Genomic DNA, 19,897 nt, shown 5'->3' with positions numbered 1-19,897 from the left:
TGTGTGTTGGGTGTCTACTACTTTGACATTTTCTATCCATAATGTGTGGTGTGCCAACGGGGGTAACTATAATCACCCTACATTACTAAGGAGATTCCTAGCTCCCCGATCCCCAAATTCTTAGGATCCCGGCCTACTAGATTTCCCAAAGTGACCATGGACCTAATACCGACATCTCAAACCACCAAAATATCCTAATCCTATGCAAAACCATTTTTAGCCTCTTTGACATTTTACCCCTCAATTCTACAAACCCTATGAAAGTATACCCAAGCCTCGGATACTGAAACAACAGACTTAATAATCACTGAGTCCCCTGGAAACCATGTTAGGATAAAACAATCATCTATATTGGTTCCATAAAATAAAAAAAAAAAAATTAAAAGATTCTTTGAAAAACTTGAAGTTTTTAACAAATTTTAGAAATCTGAGATTATTTGTCAAAATCACATTTTAATTGGAGACTTGCTCGCTTTTGTTATTTTAATAACTTGAGATTATTTTGTTGATCTAAAGAATGATGCAAGAAAGATAACTATGTTTAAACAGGACACATTAAAGAGAACTAAATGGAGAGAGAGAGAGAGAGAGAGAGAGAGAGAGAGAGAGATCCATGATTATACACCCTAAAGATACAACGAGAAAAATGATCTATCCCCATATTTGTTAACTCTGTCCTTTTTATCTCACACAAAACTGTCTCTTGTTAGATCCCATACCCTATAACGTTTTTCATAATAATTCATATAGTTCCGTGAGTCCTACGGCTTAATATATGAAAAATGATATATAAAGAGTAGATATAGCCTTAACTGATCAGAAATCACACTGATCCAATCATTTTTGTCCGTATTTTACTTGGTCCTTAGTGAAAAGAATTACATGAAAAGGAACTAAAAGCATATTTTTACCGAATTTTCATTACGCATAGGTATTCTAAATGCGTAATGGAAAAGTTAAGAATTTAGAGACATGGGTTCAAGAAGCAGTGACTTCATTTGGTCCTTAAGAGTAGAACCAACTGAATCAATCTCAGATTGGTACATGACTTGGACCATTCGAGAGCCATTCAAGGCCATCTTTGTGATGGAGTGTGGGAAAGGACTTGGGTCGAGGCATTCTTGGTTGAGTTTCTTCCACATAGTGGCAATCAAGTCCCTTGTGTGTTGTTTAGCGTTTTCTTCGGTTTCATCCTTGTGTTGCTTCATGTAGCACTCGATGTAGGAAGGATCATATCCCCTCTCCTTTTCATCCTAGCAGCAAATGTTGCCAAGTTAAAAATTGTTAATCACCAAAAATACAAAACAAGATACAACGACCTGAGAAAGAAATTTATTAGTTAAGGAATCGGGATTGGGTCAAGGCGTTAGCAGTTCCGTTTTGTTAGCACTACATCTTAAGTTTCTTTGATATCAAAAACAAAAAACAAAAAAACAAAAAAAAAAAACGGAAAGAAGAGAAATTTGTTATTTACTTCATGAAATTTATGAGTTATTGCATGATAAGTCTAAAGCTAAGAAATTACAATAAAAGCCGTCCATTTGGTTTAATTAGAAATGTCCGCCCCTACGTTTTTGCTCTTTCTTCAGAAACTAAGAATTACTCCTTGCACAACAGAGTTCTAATCGGCGAGGTTCATTAGGAACTAAAAATCTCCTTATTTTTCTGCACTTATTCTTCAAGTGAAAGCAATGAGACGCTTTTAGTTTTTTGGATTTTCAATTACAAATCATTACAAGTAAGAAAATAAATCAGTAATAAGACATTTTAAATTTAATTACAACTGTACCCCTGTAAAGTACAGAAAATTCGTTATTCAAAAAAATAAGCAAAGTATTCTAGTTAAAAAAAATTCGCATTAAATTTAGGGATTATATACGGTGAGACCCTATAAAGTGGTCGCAATTACTTACAACCATTCGATGTGAAATTTGAGAGCCTAAATGTGCCACAAAGTAGTTTGAGAAAATTTCTTTTGAAACTTGAACTTGGTCAATTGAATAATTGCAGCCAATTTATTTTACATCCAATGGTCAAGATTAATGTGACCACGTTATACAAAAGGTAAATGTTCTTATTGTGTACTTTCCTTTAAATTTATTAGAAAGTTAACCTTATAAAGTGTAGTCAGATAAATGGAAGGGAGAGGGGGAGAGAGAGACTTATAAAAGATATGGTCAACAAAAGAGAGTGACATATAGGGGCAGAGGTTGTAGTGGGTAGCACACCTCTAGGGCTGAGAATTTAGTCGATTCAGATCTGAAACCCGAAATTCGGATCCTATCAGATCCGATATACATCCAAAATTCGGATTTGGATAAAAATTTATGTCCGAATAGTAATTCGGGAGCCGGGTAGAGTAGATCCAATTCGGGTCCGATCCGGCTATTTAATATATATATATATATATATATATATAGAGAGAGAGAGAATGTATAATTTTTGTAATTATATTTTAACTTTATGACGTACAACTTTAGAACTAATCCGCGTCCAAAATTGGATCCAGATCTTCTATATAGTTTCTGATTTGGATCTGAATAGATCCGGATCTGATTCTCAACCCTACAAAACCTATACTTCTGCTTTAAAAACTACTGAAAAATTAAAAAACAGAGTTGCCTTAATTAAAAAAAAAAGAAAAAAAGAGTGACGGGTGGTAGTTACTCATACGTACCACAGTGGCTGACAAATCATCCCACAGGCGCAGTATTGAAGCCGGTGAAAGAATGAGTTGAGAATTGTGGCTTGCAAGTTCCACAGTCTCCCGCGTTACGTGGGGACTTAAAAGAAGGAAAGCATGAACTAACGCCACGTGTACACCTGAACTCGTCACTCCATTCTTCAAATATTCTTCTTTGCTTGGCACGTACCCACAGTTAAACCATGTCGCTTCCACTAAGAATGCCTCACATAAGGAAGTCCACTACAAGTAATACTATTAGTACCCACTTAGCATTCAAAAGAAAATTACGATTTCCTCATTCATTTTGATGAATATACACGTCAAAAATGAAGGTTGTGCTTTGCAATATTAAACAATCGAATTAAGGTGCATCTCTAAACTTTATTACAAGATGTAATTTTAGTGTTAAAAAAATTCTTAGGATGATTTGAAAATCTATTGTCATTTCTAATCATAGAGTTTTAAACTAGATATTTTTTTCAAATCAACTACATTTATAAAGATATGAAAATCTTGAAAATGGACCATCCGGATAATGTGTTGGAATATGTACTTTTTTTGAGACTCAAAATATTTTTTATTTTCATAGCCATCCTTTTCGATATCGAGATGATCAAGTAGATGGTTTTCCAACATCAAAAGGAGCTTTTTTTTTATGATTTTCTATGTGAACCTTAATTACCATGGTTGCAAAGAGTAATAAAATATGAAATTGTATACAGTAAGGCCGTTTATCTACATTTCAAGAAGGTCATAGTGACTACTAGCCATTAAATGTCAAATTGGTTGGTTTGAGATGTATCACAAAGATCGAGATTTTTTCTTTTTCTCTTTTTGATCTTTAAGCATTAAACATAAATAATATGTTTGTATACTTTTCATTAGATATATTTGATAATGATAATTACGGAACTTAAAAAAGTGAGAGAGAAGCTGGTTGGAGAAGAATAGTACCGCTTGTCTCAAGTGGCCCATGACATTAAGCCCATGATTCTTGAATATCTTAAAAGATATATCACTGGCGACATCATATAACGCTAAATAACATGTTTTCATGTACTCAGGTAGCCCACGCGTAACCATTGGATCCCATCTACAGAAACACAAGACAAGAACGAAGAAGAATGGGATCCAGTCAAAATGGAATGATAAATGTACTCCAAACTAATTTTCCAGCTTCAAATTTTATGGTCCGGGGTAGAAATTGATTTTAGAGCCATCATGAAGACTTTTGATGCTCAAAGTGCTTTCTTGATAAAGATTCGAGGTGAGGCTTTACGTAGTTCATAAGGCCTAGGCCTTACAGAAACCGCATCTTTTAAAAACATATCAAAGCATATATTTATAGAAATTTGCGTATACCTTTTTATTGCATCCGTAAATTGTTGTAGTTCATCTAAGGTTCCATAAATGTCGTAAATATCATCAATGATATGAATGAAGGCTATGACTTTGGTGAGATCAACTCTACCCACAGAAAACTCAGACTCCGACGAAATAACAACAGGCCACATGAACCATTCATGTATTTTATCCCGTGCAAATGTTAGCATATCTGCCAAACCCAGGTCCCTCCACCACCTGAAAATATTGTAGGGTAGTTCAGTTATCGGAATCGAATTTGCGATATTGCACTACGAAATGTCAGCTGTTACGAGAGACATTAGGTACGATAACTCAATTTCAAGTGAACGAGTACCTTGTGACTTCTTTCAACTCCTGCTTATGCATTGCTTGCACCATATTGAAATCCATTACTGCAAATTCTAACAAATCCTGGTTTCTACCAAGGTCTCTTTCAGAGACTTTTATGTAATACATGGATTCTAACCTTGGCGTGCGAAAGTGCATGGGCAGCTCGAGCGCATGCTTGACAGTTTTAGCAAGTTCGGGCTCGAGTCGAGACCCCGATGCTTTAAGGTGCTTAAGACTGAAAGCTAAAGCTTCATCCATGTACTCTTCTCCTTGTATGCCAAGGTGTGAAGCTTCATATAGACTCAAGATGCCTATAACATCTTTGCTCAAGCATGAATTGAAATTTCCACTTTCATCCTTGAATTTGTTGAACACATCTGTACATAAAAAAAGGGGTGTCAAAACAATTAAATTACATGGAACCAAATCAATTTTCTTGGCACAAATTAGACTAGAAAATTTACATTCGTATTTCAAAAAATGTAAACGCGTAGCAATTGAGGAAGCTTAACATGATAAGTTTTTAGGTAAATGAGAGGGGAAAATCGATTACCTACCCATATTCGTTAATATAAAAAAACTACATTAACTACAAATGGAGATCCATTGGTGAGGAATATTCATGACATCAGACTTCCAAAGGAGAGAAATAAAATCGGGTGGTCCTAACAAACTATAATATAGATTACTCGCCTGATGATACTCTATATCCATGCTGTCTGAGGAGTCGAAATCGTAAAGAAACAACATATAGCTCAGCATCGCAGTCTCCTACGAAACCACCCTTGTAAATGCATTCCAATCTTTCTCGGATTTCAACGTCAAAATGGTAGGAAATGCCAAGCCGTTGGATGTTGTCGATTAAAACCATGGCTTCTATGTCATCAATAGTGGCACTAATCATCTTCATCAATTTTTTTTTCAGGTTGTAGAACCGGGAAATATTGAAATCAGCCTGGAAATCAGTTATCCGTAAGTTATGGTCAATCGACTTATAGTGAATCTATAAGTTACGGTCAATCTACTTATGATGAAAGGAAGCATTACATTGGCCCCATTTTTTAGAGACATCACAATATAAACGAAAGGATACATGAGGCCGTCGATATTCGAGACATGAGATTGGGCCCTTTTTTTTCTAATTCCAAATACGACATTGGCATACTTCGTAAGTACGAGAAAAAAAAAAAAAAAAAGACTCAACTTTTCCTTTGCAGTCTCCCCAAACAAAATCTATTTTCGTAATTTTAATGAAAATTCTTTTTTTTTTAGCAAATACCTCCCAAATCATATATATGATAAAAAAGACCAAAATATCCCTCAAAATTAAAAAGCTTCTCTCTCTTCTTTCCACCCACGATCTTTTTTTAATGCGGTCCAACAAAATTGGAATGTGGTCCGTCCGGCACTTTGTAACCGCATTTTGGCACTTGACAACAATGGTCTGACAATTGTTCCAAGATCAAATGTGGTCCAGCAATATCGGAAACCGGTCCGACAGCTTGTGAGGGCGGTCCTACAATTTTTAGTCTCGGTCTGGTGGTGATATTTGGTGGTCCGGCAATTAGTGTAATTTTGGCTTTTTTTTTTTTTTGACAGTCTACATTAATATTTGACTTTTTTATGGAAAAATGGTATTTTTGTCTAAAAAAATGACTATTTTGACTTGAAGGTATTTGCTAAGAAAAGTTTTTTTGAAGTAAAAATTAGAGAAAAAAAGGTTGGCTGAAGGGAGACTACAAAGAAAGTTGAGTCGTGGGGGTATTTGCAAAACTGGAAAGAAACAACCAACAAAAACAAAGTGTAATCACAAGAAGGATGACTGGAACGTCATAAAAATCTAAAACAAGAGGGGGAACCCAAGCTGTCCCTCAACTCGTAACCGTTAAAGTGAAGGTCCTCATTGGACAAATCATATGAAATCTCTTTCATATTTTCTTTTGTTAAAACTCGACTCGGGGCTCTTCTTACCGGGCCTTTACCCATTGAGAAAGAGAGAGAGGCGACTGGTGAGAGAGAGAGATTATGGGGAACGAAAGTTTATGTGTGAGAGTAACCCAACGTTCCATATTTGTATTTATAGGAGTGAGATTGAGAGCGAGAGTGGAAATGTGAGTGTGAATGTGAATGCTTCAACTTGTAAAGTCTTAGGTGGCTGCGTGGTACAGGACGGTTGCCTCGAAATAAGACCGCACCCCCAATTTCCACGAAAAACCAATAAAAATCGAGGAAGAGGACGGTGCCAACGACTCTCGTAACTACTCTGGGTGGGTATATTGGGTTATACGTGTATACATCGATTTGTGTATGGTCCTCAAATGATCGCCATACAACACATTTTTTATAAGCTCTAAATGTTGCAATCCCATAAAAGCTTAATCTCAATGCTAGATTTTTATGACGTAGTGTACAGGGTCCTGACCCCACAATCCTCCATGGTGAGTTTTATACCACAAAAAATGTGGAGAACTGGCCCAGGTCGTGACTTTAATATAGATTATAGACTATTGTCGGGTGCTGGCCCAGATCTAAACACCACCCTTTGTTTTTTTTTCCTGTGATTTTTTTTTAAATCTCTCCCCGTGATTTCCCCCAAACCCCCTCTATCTCTAAACCCCTCTCTCTCTCGCCACTCATCCAACCTCCCTCTTTCCTCTCACCCCAAACCCTTCTCTGTCTGTCTCTCTCTCCCCTATCCCCACCTTAACCACTCTCTCTCCTCTCGTTCCCAAATCCTCTCTCTCTATCACCGGGCCCCAACCTCTCTCTCCTCTCGCTTCCAAACCCTCTCTCCTTTTAGAGCAAAAGCTCTGATATGGGTATCAACCATAGTTACCGGAATCCGAAATCTCGCTCTGGCATTCCTCAGCCGGGATCTCGCTCTCGCTAAAAGTGGGATCTCGATCCCATACACAACGGATTTCACCCCCTCTACTTCACGGATCTCGCTCGCATTGTCTGACGGAACACACCACCAAATTTTATATCATGTAATTTTGGTGTTAAAAATTCTTAGGATTATCTAACAATCTATTTTCATATTTAATAAAATACTTTTAGACCCAAAAATGGTTAAAATCATGTAGATCTATAAACATATGAAAATTCTTAAAATGGACGGTGTTGATAATATGTTGCAAGATGCACAAGTTTTAGTAGTCAAATTTTTTTTGTTTCTTTCATATACTCATACATCTTGATGTCAAGATGATCAATTAGAGATTTTTTCAACATTAAAACAACCTTTTCCGATGGATTTTTGGAGTGCATCCTTAGTTCTATATATATATATATATATATATATATATATATATATATAATTTACCTTTATTTCTATTACAATAACTTTTTTGAAATTTTGAATAAATTTATTTTACCATTTTATAACTTTCTAAAAGAAAATTCTTAAATAAAAATAACATTTAAATCTAAAAATTAATATTTTTAGTAAATTTTCATATAGTTATTTCTACCAAAAAATAATGGTGATGCATTTCCGAAATTTAAGCGTAACAGTAACCATATATGCTTAGGTTGCATCCAAATGGTACCCAAGTCCTAGACAATATATTTCCATGTATACAAATGCCAACGTAAAGCTCATATTCGTATCATCATGTATGTGAGTTTGAATATTACTAACATTAATTGTCAATAGCATTATAAGACTTTATTTCATACTAGATTAATGGGATTTAATTAATCCATGGATATGTAGGATTCGTTGTGCGTGGATCTAGCCGCATGAGCCATTGATAGATCGAACAATGATTTCTAAATGTAACCAAATTGCTATCGCATTTCTATGGGAACGGGCTGCCGTGCTTAGTTGGTGCACAAATCCATATGTAATGGAATTGGGTTCTTCATACAAGTGGAGTTCAGCGATGGGGGCGCGGACTACCATTGTGCGAAGCACGATCCTACAATGAAAGGAGCTCGATCTTAGCCAAATAGGGTGGTGGTATTGTTTAGATAGGGTGAGACTCAACATTAAATGGGATCGCGTTCTTGTTGTCGATGGGTGCGCGATCCCATGGTACATGTAACACGTTCCTGTCAAATAGGGATCTTGATCCTAATGTATCAAGATCTCGCTTCCTATTCAAACGGGATCTCGCTCTCTAATCAAACAGGATCTCGTTCCGTAAATACATGTAACGCGTTCCCGTTAAATATGGATCTCGATCCCAATGTATCTGGATCTTTCTCCCTGTCCAAACGGGATCTCGATTAGTAACTTCTACCCTCATCGGAATTCGCTTCCTGAGCTTTAGAGCTTTAGGTAGCCATCGATCCGCCGCTCCTGCTCCCGGAACCGAAGCCGCTCCCTCTCCCACTCCCGGTAACTATGGTATTAACATTAAGAGTCAAGGGTTGTAGAGGGTTGAAGAGTGAACCTAAATTTTTATTTTTTTATGAAGGTCACAATCACTCTTATCGGTCATATTTCAAATCGGTGGACGTGAGCATGGCTTTGACTAACTTAAAGTTCACAAAAGACTTTCGGGAACTTTGTGGCCATCTAATTGAACAACTAGTAGCAATTTGAAAAGAAAAATGGTATCATAAAATACAATCTCTAAACTAAAATAATTTCATATTTTTACACTATTCATTGCTTTGTGCATTGCCCCTATCCTTCTGCAATTCTATGCGGTTTTCCGATCGATCCATTTAATCTGCCAGTTCTACATTGTAGAGCCAGTAGTAAAATCCTGAATTCGTGGGCGTGATTATATGCCTGGCATACATTAAACTTTAAAAAAAAAAAGAAAAAAAGCAAAACAGCCAGCCGCACGAGACCGTACTACACTTTCCAAGTTTTGGAAAGGACAAGTAAGGGATGAAAAAAATGCGCTGTACATGGGCGGCTACCATTTGTTCTTGTTATTGAGATTTTCCTAAAAACGTGCCGCACGAGACCGTAGTGGCCTACACCGCTTTTGTTTCTCAATAATTTCCTTTCTAATGATTCCCCATCAAGAAATGGACTGATTGTCAAATTCGAAAAATCTCATAAAAAATATGTGGTCGGTATGGAGCAGCTTTTAACCTTTGGGTGCTTGAACTATTATGCCTGGGCAGGACCAGAATCAAAAGATTTATTTTCTCCCCTCGGTATAAAACTGAGGATGATTTTTTTTAGATCCAATTTTGGTGGGATCCACTTTTCAATAACTGGATGAGTATTTTTTAAAAAAAAAAAAAAAAAAAAAAAAAAAAAAAAAAAAAAGAAGGGGAAAAGTATTTCAAGTATCTAAAAAATTAGACTTACGTTTAACAATAAAAAATTTGAAACATTTCACGACGCAAGAATTTGTTATAAATAGAAATTTTGCATAATCCTAGCCCTGGTTGTGCCTAAGCAAGCAAATGTCCATTTTGCTCGCACATATCAGTTTAAAACTTATGTACGTCAACGTCTTCGCAAATCTGTGTTTGCGCGAATATATACAATATAGAGATAACAACGCACATCACAAAAAAAATGGATTTCAAGTTTTTGTAAATGGTGCATCTTGTAATGTATTTTTCGACCATTAATTTTTAAAATTTTTAAGTTTTTATAGATCTACTCGATCTACAATATTTTTTAAGCTTAAATTTTATAATTAGAGATAAAAATATATTTTAAGATTATTACAAAGATTTTCAGTATTGAAACCACATTTCTCGACACGATTTCAAGGTGTGTTTACTTTGATTGTTTAGAGCCTCGGCTCTATACATACCGCACCTATATATATATTTATATATATATATTCATTAACTTATTTACATATATGTGTGTGTGTGTGCATATGTTTGGGTTGGTTATGGACGGGTCGACCTTGGCCCTGATCAGGTCGATGCTCAGATTGCGATCCCGAAACGTATGCCAATATTACGTAGTATAGTGAAAAAAATTTTTTTTTGGGTAATTCAATGTGGATGATGAGTCCCTATCCATTTTCTAAATCGTTAATGGTTTTTTAAAAGCGTTAGGTGAGATTGGAAGCTAGACATTAGCTAGGACACAAGTAGTGCTCCCAACACGACCAACCCCATTCTCATTGAAAGTTTACCGGTCAAGTAATGTATTAGCAACATTGTTGGAATAACCGGGCGATCTAACCACTAACACTCGATAAGATCGAAACCGGCGTGGTTTTGGTGATCGATCGGTATATAAAAAATAAAAATAAAAAAATGTATAAAAATTCTAAAAAATAATGAATTTGATTTTTAAAAGCCTTCTTTTTTTTAATATTCTTTATATTATTGTAAAGATTGAAAATTATTTTGATCAATAATACTCACTTAATATCAAAAATCAATCCGTTAAAATTCATTTTTTCATAAATTTTCAATTTCATTTAAATGTGTTTTGTTTCAATCATTCTTTATGTGCTTTTCATACTATAGTAGTTTCTTTATTTTTGTATCTTTTTTATTTTTTCAACGCATTTTTTACTGCCCGGGACTTGTTCAGTTAGAACGGTTGAATCGGCCGGTTTACTGATTAGGCCGGTTAAATCGCTTCGGTGCCCACGTCCGGTTAACCATTTCGATTTGATTTTACTAATACTGATTAGCAATCACTGGACCATTAAAAAAAAAATAGAAATAAAAATCAAACAATAGACATTCATTCTCATCCTAACAAGCATTGTGGAACAATTGTGATTCCTGATCAAAAGCCACTACCACAGCACAGATAATCGGCACCGTCCATTGACTAGATTGCACTGTAGGTGACATCAGCCGGATATTCCACGAACCACGTTTAAGGGGACAACAATGTACTGTCCTAAAGTACGTGAACATGCGACAAAAGAAGATGCCAAGGAACATGAAAATGAACGGCTCATAATTCGCATTATGGGATTGAGTCAGACAGAGTGTTAAGGGGAATACAAGGTTCCCAAGTATTGCCACAAAATTCATCTCCTAGAGAGAAAGGTATTGGAGAAAGGTATTACCTCTTTCTATTATTGAAAAACCCGGTTTTTATGCGGCCAAGCCCGTATACGTAAAAATGCAGGCCTCTTAAAAATTTTATTTTTGAGATGAATTTTAAGACAATTTTTAAGGACATGTAATATTTAATATGGAGATCATAAATATGGATGAATAAATAAATTTTAAAAAATAAAAATAATAATTCTAGTAAATAAACATTTGGACGGTTAGTTTCCATTGTTTTTAGGTGGAGCACCTACTTGCATCCATCTTTAAAATGGATGCTTTACACTTATTGGACAGCATATGTAAAAATGTTGTCCAGCCCACATGAAAAAATTTTTCTTTAATGAATTCACTATTAACTCTCAGAAAAAAGAATACAAAAAAGATAAAAAAGGAAAAAGAGCAAGGTCTTGGAAAAAGAAAGGGACGTAGTAGAACTTTCTAGAGATAGATATACAAATAGTCAAAGAGAGAATTATTATAGAGAGAAGTACTAAAGGTCAGAGAGAGAGAGAGGTATTAGAGGTTTTATTTTTGTGAGTTTTGTAATTTAGGAAATGGAGAAATCCTATGAAACATAGACACATGTGTTTTAGGCAATGGTTTAAAAAACGGATCGGTGATCCAGATCGGGCTTCCAAAAAACCGATTCGGACCGGCGAATCGACGATCCGGATCGGGAATCGGGTGAATCGGTCATAATAAAGCTTAAAAAAAATCCGAAAAAATTATTAAAATTCATTATAAATATTGTTTTTTAGGAATTCAATAAGAAATGAGGGTACTCCATTAAGAATTTTCATGTTTTTGAATGAATATGCGAATATTGATATGTTCTTTCCCTGCATGAACCGCCATTCAGCATTTAATTTACATCACACAAAAGGATAAACATATAATTATCATGGAATAAGTATATCAACATACATGGACTACAATAAAGCATAAAATTAGTAACATATGATCTAAAAATAAAATGATAGACGACGTTATTGTTCTTCTTGGTCACGCTGGTGCCATTGATTGAATTCGTTTAACAATTCATTGATTCAATCTAAAAACGAATCATCGATATTAGCAGGCGTCTGACTATTCTAAAATCCCTGAGTGTTAGTGTTTTGTTGTGTTCCCAATCTAAAATCCCCGAAGATTGTCCATCCTTCATGCACACCTGCACTGTCGTGCTCATCCCTACACTGTTGCTGTTGGGACTTGATATGTGAATAATATGGCTGGGATAGGGTGGCCTCAGAATCAAAAAAATCGATCATGGATTAAAAAAAAAAATCACAAATTTTCAAAAAATTCTATCATGGATTACAAAAAAAATTTTGATCATGGATTAAAAAAAAAAAATCACAAATTTTCCAAAAATTCTATCATGGATTACAAAAAAAAATTCGATCATGGATTAAAAAAAAAAAATCACAAATTTTCAAAAAATTCAATCATGGATTACAAAAAATTCGATCATGGATTACATAAAATTCGATCATGGATTACAAAAAAAAACAAACAAAAAAAAACAAAAAATTCAATCGTGGACTACAAAAAAAGAAAAAAACAATTCGACCATGGATTACAAAAAATTCAATCATGGATTACAAAAAACTCTATCATGGGTTACAAAAAAAGAAAAAAACAAAAAATTCAATCATGGATTACAAAAAAAAAAACAAACATTTCGATCATGGATTACAAAAAAAAAAAGAACATTTCGATCATATATTACAAAACATTCGATCATGGATTACAAAATATTCTATCATGGGTTACCAAAAAAAAAAAAAATTCGATCATGGATTACAAGGAAAAAAAACAAACATTTCAATCATGGATTACAAAAAATTCGATCGTGGATTACAAAAAACTCTATCATGGGTTACAAAAAAACAAAAAATTCGATCATGGATTACAAAAAAACAAAAACAATTCGATCATGGATTACAAAAAATTCGATCAAGTATTACAAAAAAATCTATCATGGATTACAAAAAAAAAAAAAAAATAAATAAAAATAAAAAAATTTTGTACGGGACTCGCCGATTCACTGTTCGGATTCGCCGATTCCGTACAATGAATCGGCGAGTCACTATACAGAATCGTCCGGTTCTCTCTAGAACCGGACGATTTCCGATTTTTTAGCCGATACGATCCACTTTTTGCGATTTTTGAGTCGAACCGGACGAGTCCGGTTCGACTCGACGTTTTTTAAAACACTGGTTTTAGGGTTTGATCATCTGTTAACCCTTAGTGGAAACTGACACACATGTCAACACTTTTAGACAAGTGTACAACACCTCAATTTAGTGTCCACTATTGTGTCTTTTTTTTTTGTCACGTTTCTTTTAGTTGAAAGTGACATTTCTGTTTTTTAAAAAATTCATTATTAGTTGAAGAGTAATTAATTTTAAAAGTACCGAGTATTTTAGAATAAAATAAATATTTTAGAATAAAAAATAAAAGCTATTTCGATTTGTTAAAACCCAAGACGAGTTATTTCAGTGGTTGGTTATGCCCTTTGGATTGTTGAATGCTCTTGGTACCTTCATGAGAATGATGAACCATGTAGTTAGGTCCTATATTGGCAAGTATGTTGTCGTATACTTTATTGACATATTAATTTATAGTGCTTTACGTGAATTTCATAAGCAACACCTCAAGGATGTTCTTAAAACTCTAAGTCAAGAGAAACTAAATGCTAATCTTAAGAAATACAAATTCATGACAGGAAATGTGGCATGGTTGGAGTATGTTGCTTCTTCTGAATGGGTGAAAGCATATCAGTCCAAGGTGAGGGCTATACTTGAGTGGCCTATTCTGCACAACATACGGGATATCCGTAGTTTCCATGGTTTGACTTCTTTTTACGGTTCATTCATTAACATTTTCAATGCTGTTATTTTTCCAATTATAGATTGTTTAAAAATTTGTAGATTTTAGTGGACACTAGAAGCAAAGTAGTGTTTCCAGTTGATAAAGAAGGAAATGCTAGAAGCACCTTTATTGGCGTTACCATACTTTGATAAAAAAAAAATATAGTTGATTGTGGCATATCAAGAATTGATATTAGTGTTATGTTAAGTCAGGAAGGAAAGCGGATGGCATTCTACAGTGAAATGCTCAATGGGTCCAAGTCTAATTATTCCACTTATAATGTTGAGTTTTATACCATTGTGCAAGCACTAAGATGCTGGTGACATTATTTGGTGAATAAAGAGTTCATTCTTTGTTCGGATCACGAAGCTCTTAAATGCGTCAATAGCTAGCATAAACTTAACAGAAGGCATGCTAAATGGGTGTCCTACTTGCAGGAGTTTAGCTTCACCTTGAAGCATAAAACATGAGTTCATACCCATGTAGCTAATGCTTTAAGTAGGAAAGCCACTACTTAATGCTATGAAGGTGAAGGTGGTGGATAATGATACTTTCAAGGAGTTGTACCAAGATGATCTTAAATTTGGAGCAAGTATGGCATATGTCTGAGCAGGTAAGTGTGACGACAATTGTGTCCAAGATGGTGTTATTTTCAGAGGCATGAATTATGTATACTAGAGTTCATTCTTTGTTCTAAAGGGACTGCGCAAAATACCAAACTCTGTACCCCATTTTCGCAAATAGCTACACCATAGGAGGATGTTAGTATCAATTTTGTTTTGGGTATGACAAGTACGCAAAGAGGTATTGGGTCAGTATTCTTGGTGGTAAAATATATTCTTCAAAATGACATATTTTATTGCCAGCAGGAAAACTATGGATACTTCTAACAGTGCAAAAATTTATTTTAGAGAGATTATTCGATTGTATGGCATTCTGATGTCAATCACATCAGACAGAGATGCAGTATTCGTTAGTAATTTTTGGAGATGTCTATGGAACTTGATGGGAACTGAGTTATGTTTTAGCAATGCTAATCAGTCCCGAAGTGATGGTCAAACATAGGTAGAAGTAAAATCTTGGGAAATTTATTGTGCAATTTGGCAGGAAAGAAACCAAGGCAATGGGATTTCTCAACCTAAATTTGCTTTCAATAGGTCCAAGAATTGAACTACTCAGAAAATCTGTTTTTAAGTTGTTTATAGATATAATCCAAACAGTGTAATAGATTTAATTTCTAAGCCTCATGTAGAAAATTTGGTGGCAAGGAAAAAGTCTTAGCTAGTCAAATCAAAGGCATTCATGAGCAGGTTAAGAAGAAAATTGAAGCCAATAATGCTAAATACAAGGCTGTTGTAGATAAGCATCATCGCAAGCAAGTATTGAAGTTGGAGATTATATGTGAGATGTTTTGACCAAAGGCAGGTGTAACATTGTGGAGTATAGCGTGCTCAGTAATTGAAACATTGGACCATGCAAAATTTTATAGGAGATCATTGACAATGCGTACCAGTTAAAGATACCAAGCCTTATGAGGACTTTTGATGTTTTCAATGTCAAGCACTTAATTCCTTATACGGGAGATACCTCCAGTGACAACAAGCTTAACTCGAGGGCAAGTTCTCTCCAACCAGGGGAGGATGATTTAGTTGAATTGATCACGCTCGATTATTTAGAGCGATCAGATCTGGGTTGAAGAAGAAGTGCTAGTTGAGAAATTATCATAAATATTTTTCTAAGCAATTTCATTTTTTAGTAAGTTTGTTTTTTAAGAGTTTTTTTTTTTTTGTTAATTAGGTGGGGAAAACAGACCCCTACCCATATATTTTAAGTAGATTAGGAATTAGATATTTGAAAGTGTTAGTAAGGTGGTGTTAGTGGTAGAAATGGAAAGCACAATGGGGTGACTAGGTGTGAGGATGCTACAACCCCGAATCCAACCCCTTTTGTTTTTTCTTTTTTTATTTTATAAGTCTTTTTCTTTTTTTTAAGAGTTTTTCTTTAAATTTGGGTCTTCTTGCATAAACGGTGCCTTCTTGCATAGGGAGACAAAGGAACTTCGGTCACCTTTTTTAATAGGGATAATCACACACCCAAAAACGTTTTCACAAAAAGTAGAGATAGTCACGCACCCAAAAGAGCAACCTTCTTTGCCGTTAAGACGCATGAGAGAAATAGAAATGCTCTTCTTACAAAAGGCCACAGAGTGATCCTCATTTATTTACTTCTTTAAACTACTTACGAGCAAAAAAAAACCAAGCTATAGAAAAGAGGTAATCAAAGCAAGGTTTAACAATGGAAAAAGATTATTTCTCTCTCTGTTTTAACAAAATTCTGTGGTTTTCTAATAGGAAAATTCTTTCATGTGGCAGAGACCAAATTTCTACATTTGCAGTCCCTGGCTATAAAGCATCCATCTTACAGATGGATGCAAATATGTGTCCATCTAAAAATAATTGAAACTAACAGTCCAAATGTTTTCTTAATGCAATTATTATTTTTAATTTTTAAAATTTATTTATTTTTCATATTAATGATCTCCATTTTAAAGCTTATATGTCCTTAAAAATAGGTCCATAAATCTACATAGACTCATATAGACCATGATCTTACTAATATGTCAAAAATTGACCTTGAAGCAGATTTTTCATAATCAACTCTTGACGGATTTCAAACGATCTTGAGCTCAACAAGCCCATGTTGGGCACCAAATTGTTTACAACCAAATCCGACAAGATCTTTAATGAAACCTCACATAATTTATGCTTTCAACAAGTAAAAAAAAAAAGTAGGTAGAGATGAGTGGGATCCGTCAAATTACTATATAAAAAGAAAACCAATTAAGAGAAGATCATAGTTCTTTAAGTACTGTTGGAAGATCCGGCTCAATATAGCAATAATCCTATCAAGAAACCATAAGACTAGAAGTAAACTAAATTACATTAATAAAATTAAATTAATCTGAAAATCAATAAATTAATAAATAAAATGACATACCTAGCTAGGCCGACCAACCCGACACACCCAAAGACCCCAAGTTGGTGCCTTTATCAGAATCATGGGTTGTTTACACATGCTCCTTCACTTTTCTTCTTGAAGATCCCTAGGTAAAGCTCCCTAGGGCTTGAGTTTATCAATGAAAATTAGGGATTTGAACTTGAAGATAATTGGCTAGGTTTCTTGCCCATAGGGTTGTGATTTCCTAGATCTATGAGGTTAGGGTTTCAGAGGTTTTTACAAGGACCATTATAGAATTACTGGTAAAAAATTTTATTTGGACCATAACTTTCAAACGACGAATCGGATTTAGAAAATTCTTGGACCTTTGGAAATCTCTTGATCTACAAGTAGTGCCCAATGTAGAATCATATGATTCTAAATTGATCTACTCTTCAATTTAGAATCATATTTAGCCCAATGTAGTTGATTTTAGAGGGGTCTAAAGGAATATTCACTACATCAAAAATCACCTACCCCTATTCATTAATATAAAAAAACTACATAAACTTCAAATGGAGATCCATTGATAAGGAATATTCACGACATCAGAAATCAGAAGGAGAGAAATAAACTCTGGTGGCCCAAGTAAACTATGAAATAGATCACTTACCTGCTGACACTCTATATCCGTGCTGTCTGAGGAGTCGAAATCCTAAAGAAACAATATATAGGTCGTCATCGCAGTCGCCTACAATACCACTCCTATAAATGCGATCTAATCTTTCTCCGATTTCAGCCTCAAAATGGTAGGATATGCTGAGCCGTTGGATATTGTCGATTAAAACCATGGTTTCTGTGTCATCAATGGTGGCAGTAATCATCCTCATCAAATTTTTCTTCATGTCATTGAACCAGGCAATATTGAAATCAACCTGGAAATAAGTCATTAATATTCAATCTTTAAAGACCTTTGATTGCCTGAAATAGATTGGATCTTATCTCTTGGACTAAAGTGAAACGTGGGCTATAATTTAATGCAAAATGATTCAATTCAAATGCCACTACTACAATACGAATATTAGTACATAAGAAATCTACTCTTGGCTCACTAGGAAAGACAAAACCCCTGGGCAAACTTTCATTTGCTATTTTTGTAGTACATGACTCATTTGTTTATGCCCAAAACCAAGACTAAAAAGATTTGGACATGAAGATACAAAGTTTAAATTCTTAATAATGATTTCTTGAGGAGGATCGAATATAATGGGGAAAATGGGTTTATAAAGTGGAAAACAAAAAGTTTTGGGGTATTTTGTTCAATTTATTTCTTGTATTTTATTTTTTTATATTTTTATTAGATTTTTCTATTTTAAAAAAATAGACATCCAAAATTTCAAGTGATTTGGATATGTAGAAAACAAATAAAAATTTAAATTCGAAATGAGGCCATAACCATTGGATCCAACCTAGATTCAATCTGAGCCTTTGGATGAAATTGCTATATAAGCAGCTTGGTTGACTCTATCATATATGGACCAATCTAACGTCTCCAATATTGAACTACTTAAAAAGAGAAAAAGAAAAAAAACAAGTAAAGAAAGTGGGCGACTAGATGTCTCTAACATTGGACCCCAAAGTCTTTCATATATTCTTCACCTTGATATCATATAAGTTTAATCTCCATATCATGGCAAGGAAATGTGTTATTACCACATTATGGTCAATCTACGTACAGTGTTATGCATATAAAAGAAACGACATATAGGCTCAACTGAAATTACAGACATAAGATTGGCCCCTTTTTATACTAATTCCAAATATAAACCTATGTAACAAACATTAGATGGGTATACTTCACATGTATGGTGTCAAACCGCCCTCAATGAGATATCTAGGGCAACAGGCTACCCCAAAAACCATAAAAACAAAAAGAAATGCTATACTAGCAAATCTAGAAGAAAACCACCACGAAAACAGAGGCGTCCAAGTAAAATTTCTAGAATTTCTGGACCAAAGTGTTATCACAATAGATATTACCGTCCGTGAGTAAGTTTTCCTAGAACTGTAAAAAAAAGAGTGGGAACACAATCTGACTATGAACTCTCACCTCGTAACCATTAAAGTGGAGGTCATTATTGGAGAAATCACATGAATTCTCATGTTTTTTTGTGTGAAAACTTGGGGTGCTTCTTGTAAGACCAGGGAGCGGGACATTATCCATTGAGAGAAAGAGAGGAGAGAGAATGGTTATGGGGTAGGAAGGAAAGTGCATGGCTGAGACTAGCGAAACGTTCTATATTTATGGAAGTGAAAGTGAGAGAAGCAGTGTTTCAACACCTAATGTGTTAGGCTCCATTCCTACTGTTAACACCTCAAAAAAATCGTGAGTGAAAGAAAAATGAGAAGAAAAAAAGGTAGGAAAGAATCTGCGTGGTATGTTGGGTTATATGTGTATATGTCAATTATGTGCGGTCCCTTCAGAGGGATCACAGTACATTTTTTAGAAGAACAAGTGATGCCATCCAACCGACCCTCATCTCAATAGTCCAGGGAGGCTAGACTTTGAAGTTGTAGAGCACATGGTCCTGACCCCACAGTACTTCTTTGTGAGGTCAATATCAAAAAATTTGTTGGAAGCTCCCAACTTTGATACAGACCAGGGTTTAAAAAATCACCAAGTCGAGCCGGACTCGCCTGGTTCGACTCGGGAATCGCTACAGGACGTGCCGATTCCGTACAAAACACGGG

The 19,897-nt window shown here is 34.9% G+C and overlaps 1 protein-coding gene across 2 annotated transcripts; it reads right to left on the bottom strand.

Annotated features, from left to right (window-relative positions):
- Positions 1-803: 803 nt before the first annotated feature.
- On the bottom strand, positions 804-19,422 carry LOC148783335 (trans-ocimene synthase, chloroplastic-like). Of its 2 annotated transcripts, none has more exons than XM_088860155.1 (7): positions 19,257-19,422; positions 17,820-18,081; positions 4,386-4,758; positions 4,049-4,267; positions 3,641-3,779; positions 2,678-2,926; positions 804-1,253 (listed from the first exon to the last, which is right to left on the bottom strand). In XM_088860155.1, exons 1-7 carry the CDS (start codon positions 19,419-19,421, stop codon positions 957-959), a joined length of 1,704 nt encoding a protein of 567 aa, XP_088716281.1. In that variant the 5' UTR covers position 19,422; the 3' UTR covers positions 804-956. The 2 variants fall into 2 exon arrangements, with proteins under 2 accessions (XP_088716281.1, XP_020521061.2); XM_020665402.2 differs by lacking the exons at positions 17,820-18,081; positions 19,257-19,422 and adding exons at positions 5,075-5,336; positions 6,353-6,433.
- Between the last annotated feature and the right edge of the window lie 475 nt (positions 19,423-19,897).

The sequence above is a fragment of the Amborella trichopoda genome, chromosome 2 (genome assembly GCF_054954075.1).
Source record: "Amborella trichopoda isolate Santa Cruz 75 chromosome 2, AtrichopodaSantaCruz75HAP2 v2.0, whole genome shotgun sequence".
In the NCBI taxonomy this organism is placed as follows: domain Eukaryota; kingdom Viridiplantae; phylum Streptophyta; class Magnoliopsida; order Amborellales; family Amborellaceae; genus Amborella; species Amborella trichopoda.
This window is presented reverse-complemented; position numbering and strand designations above follow the sequence as displayed.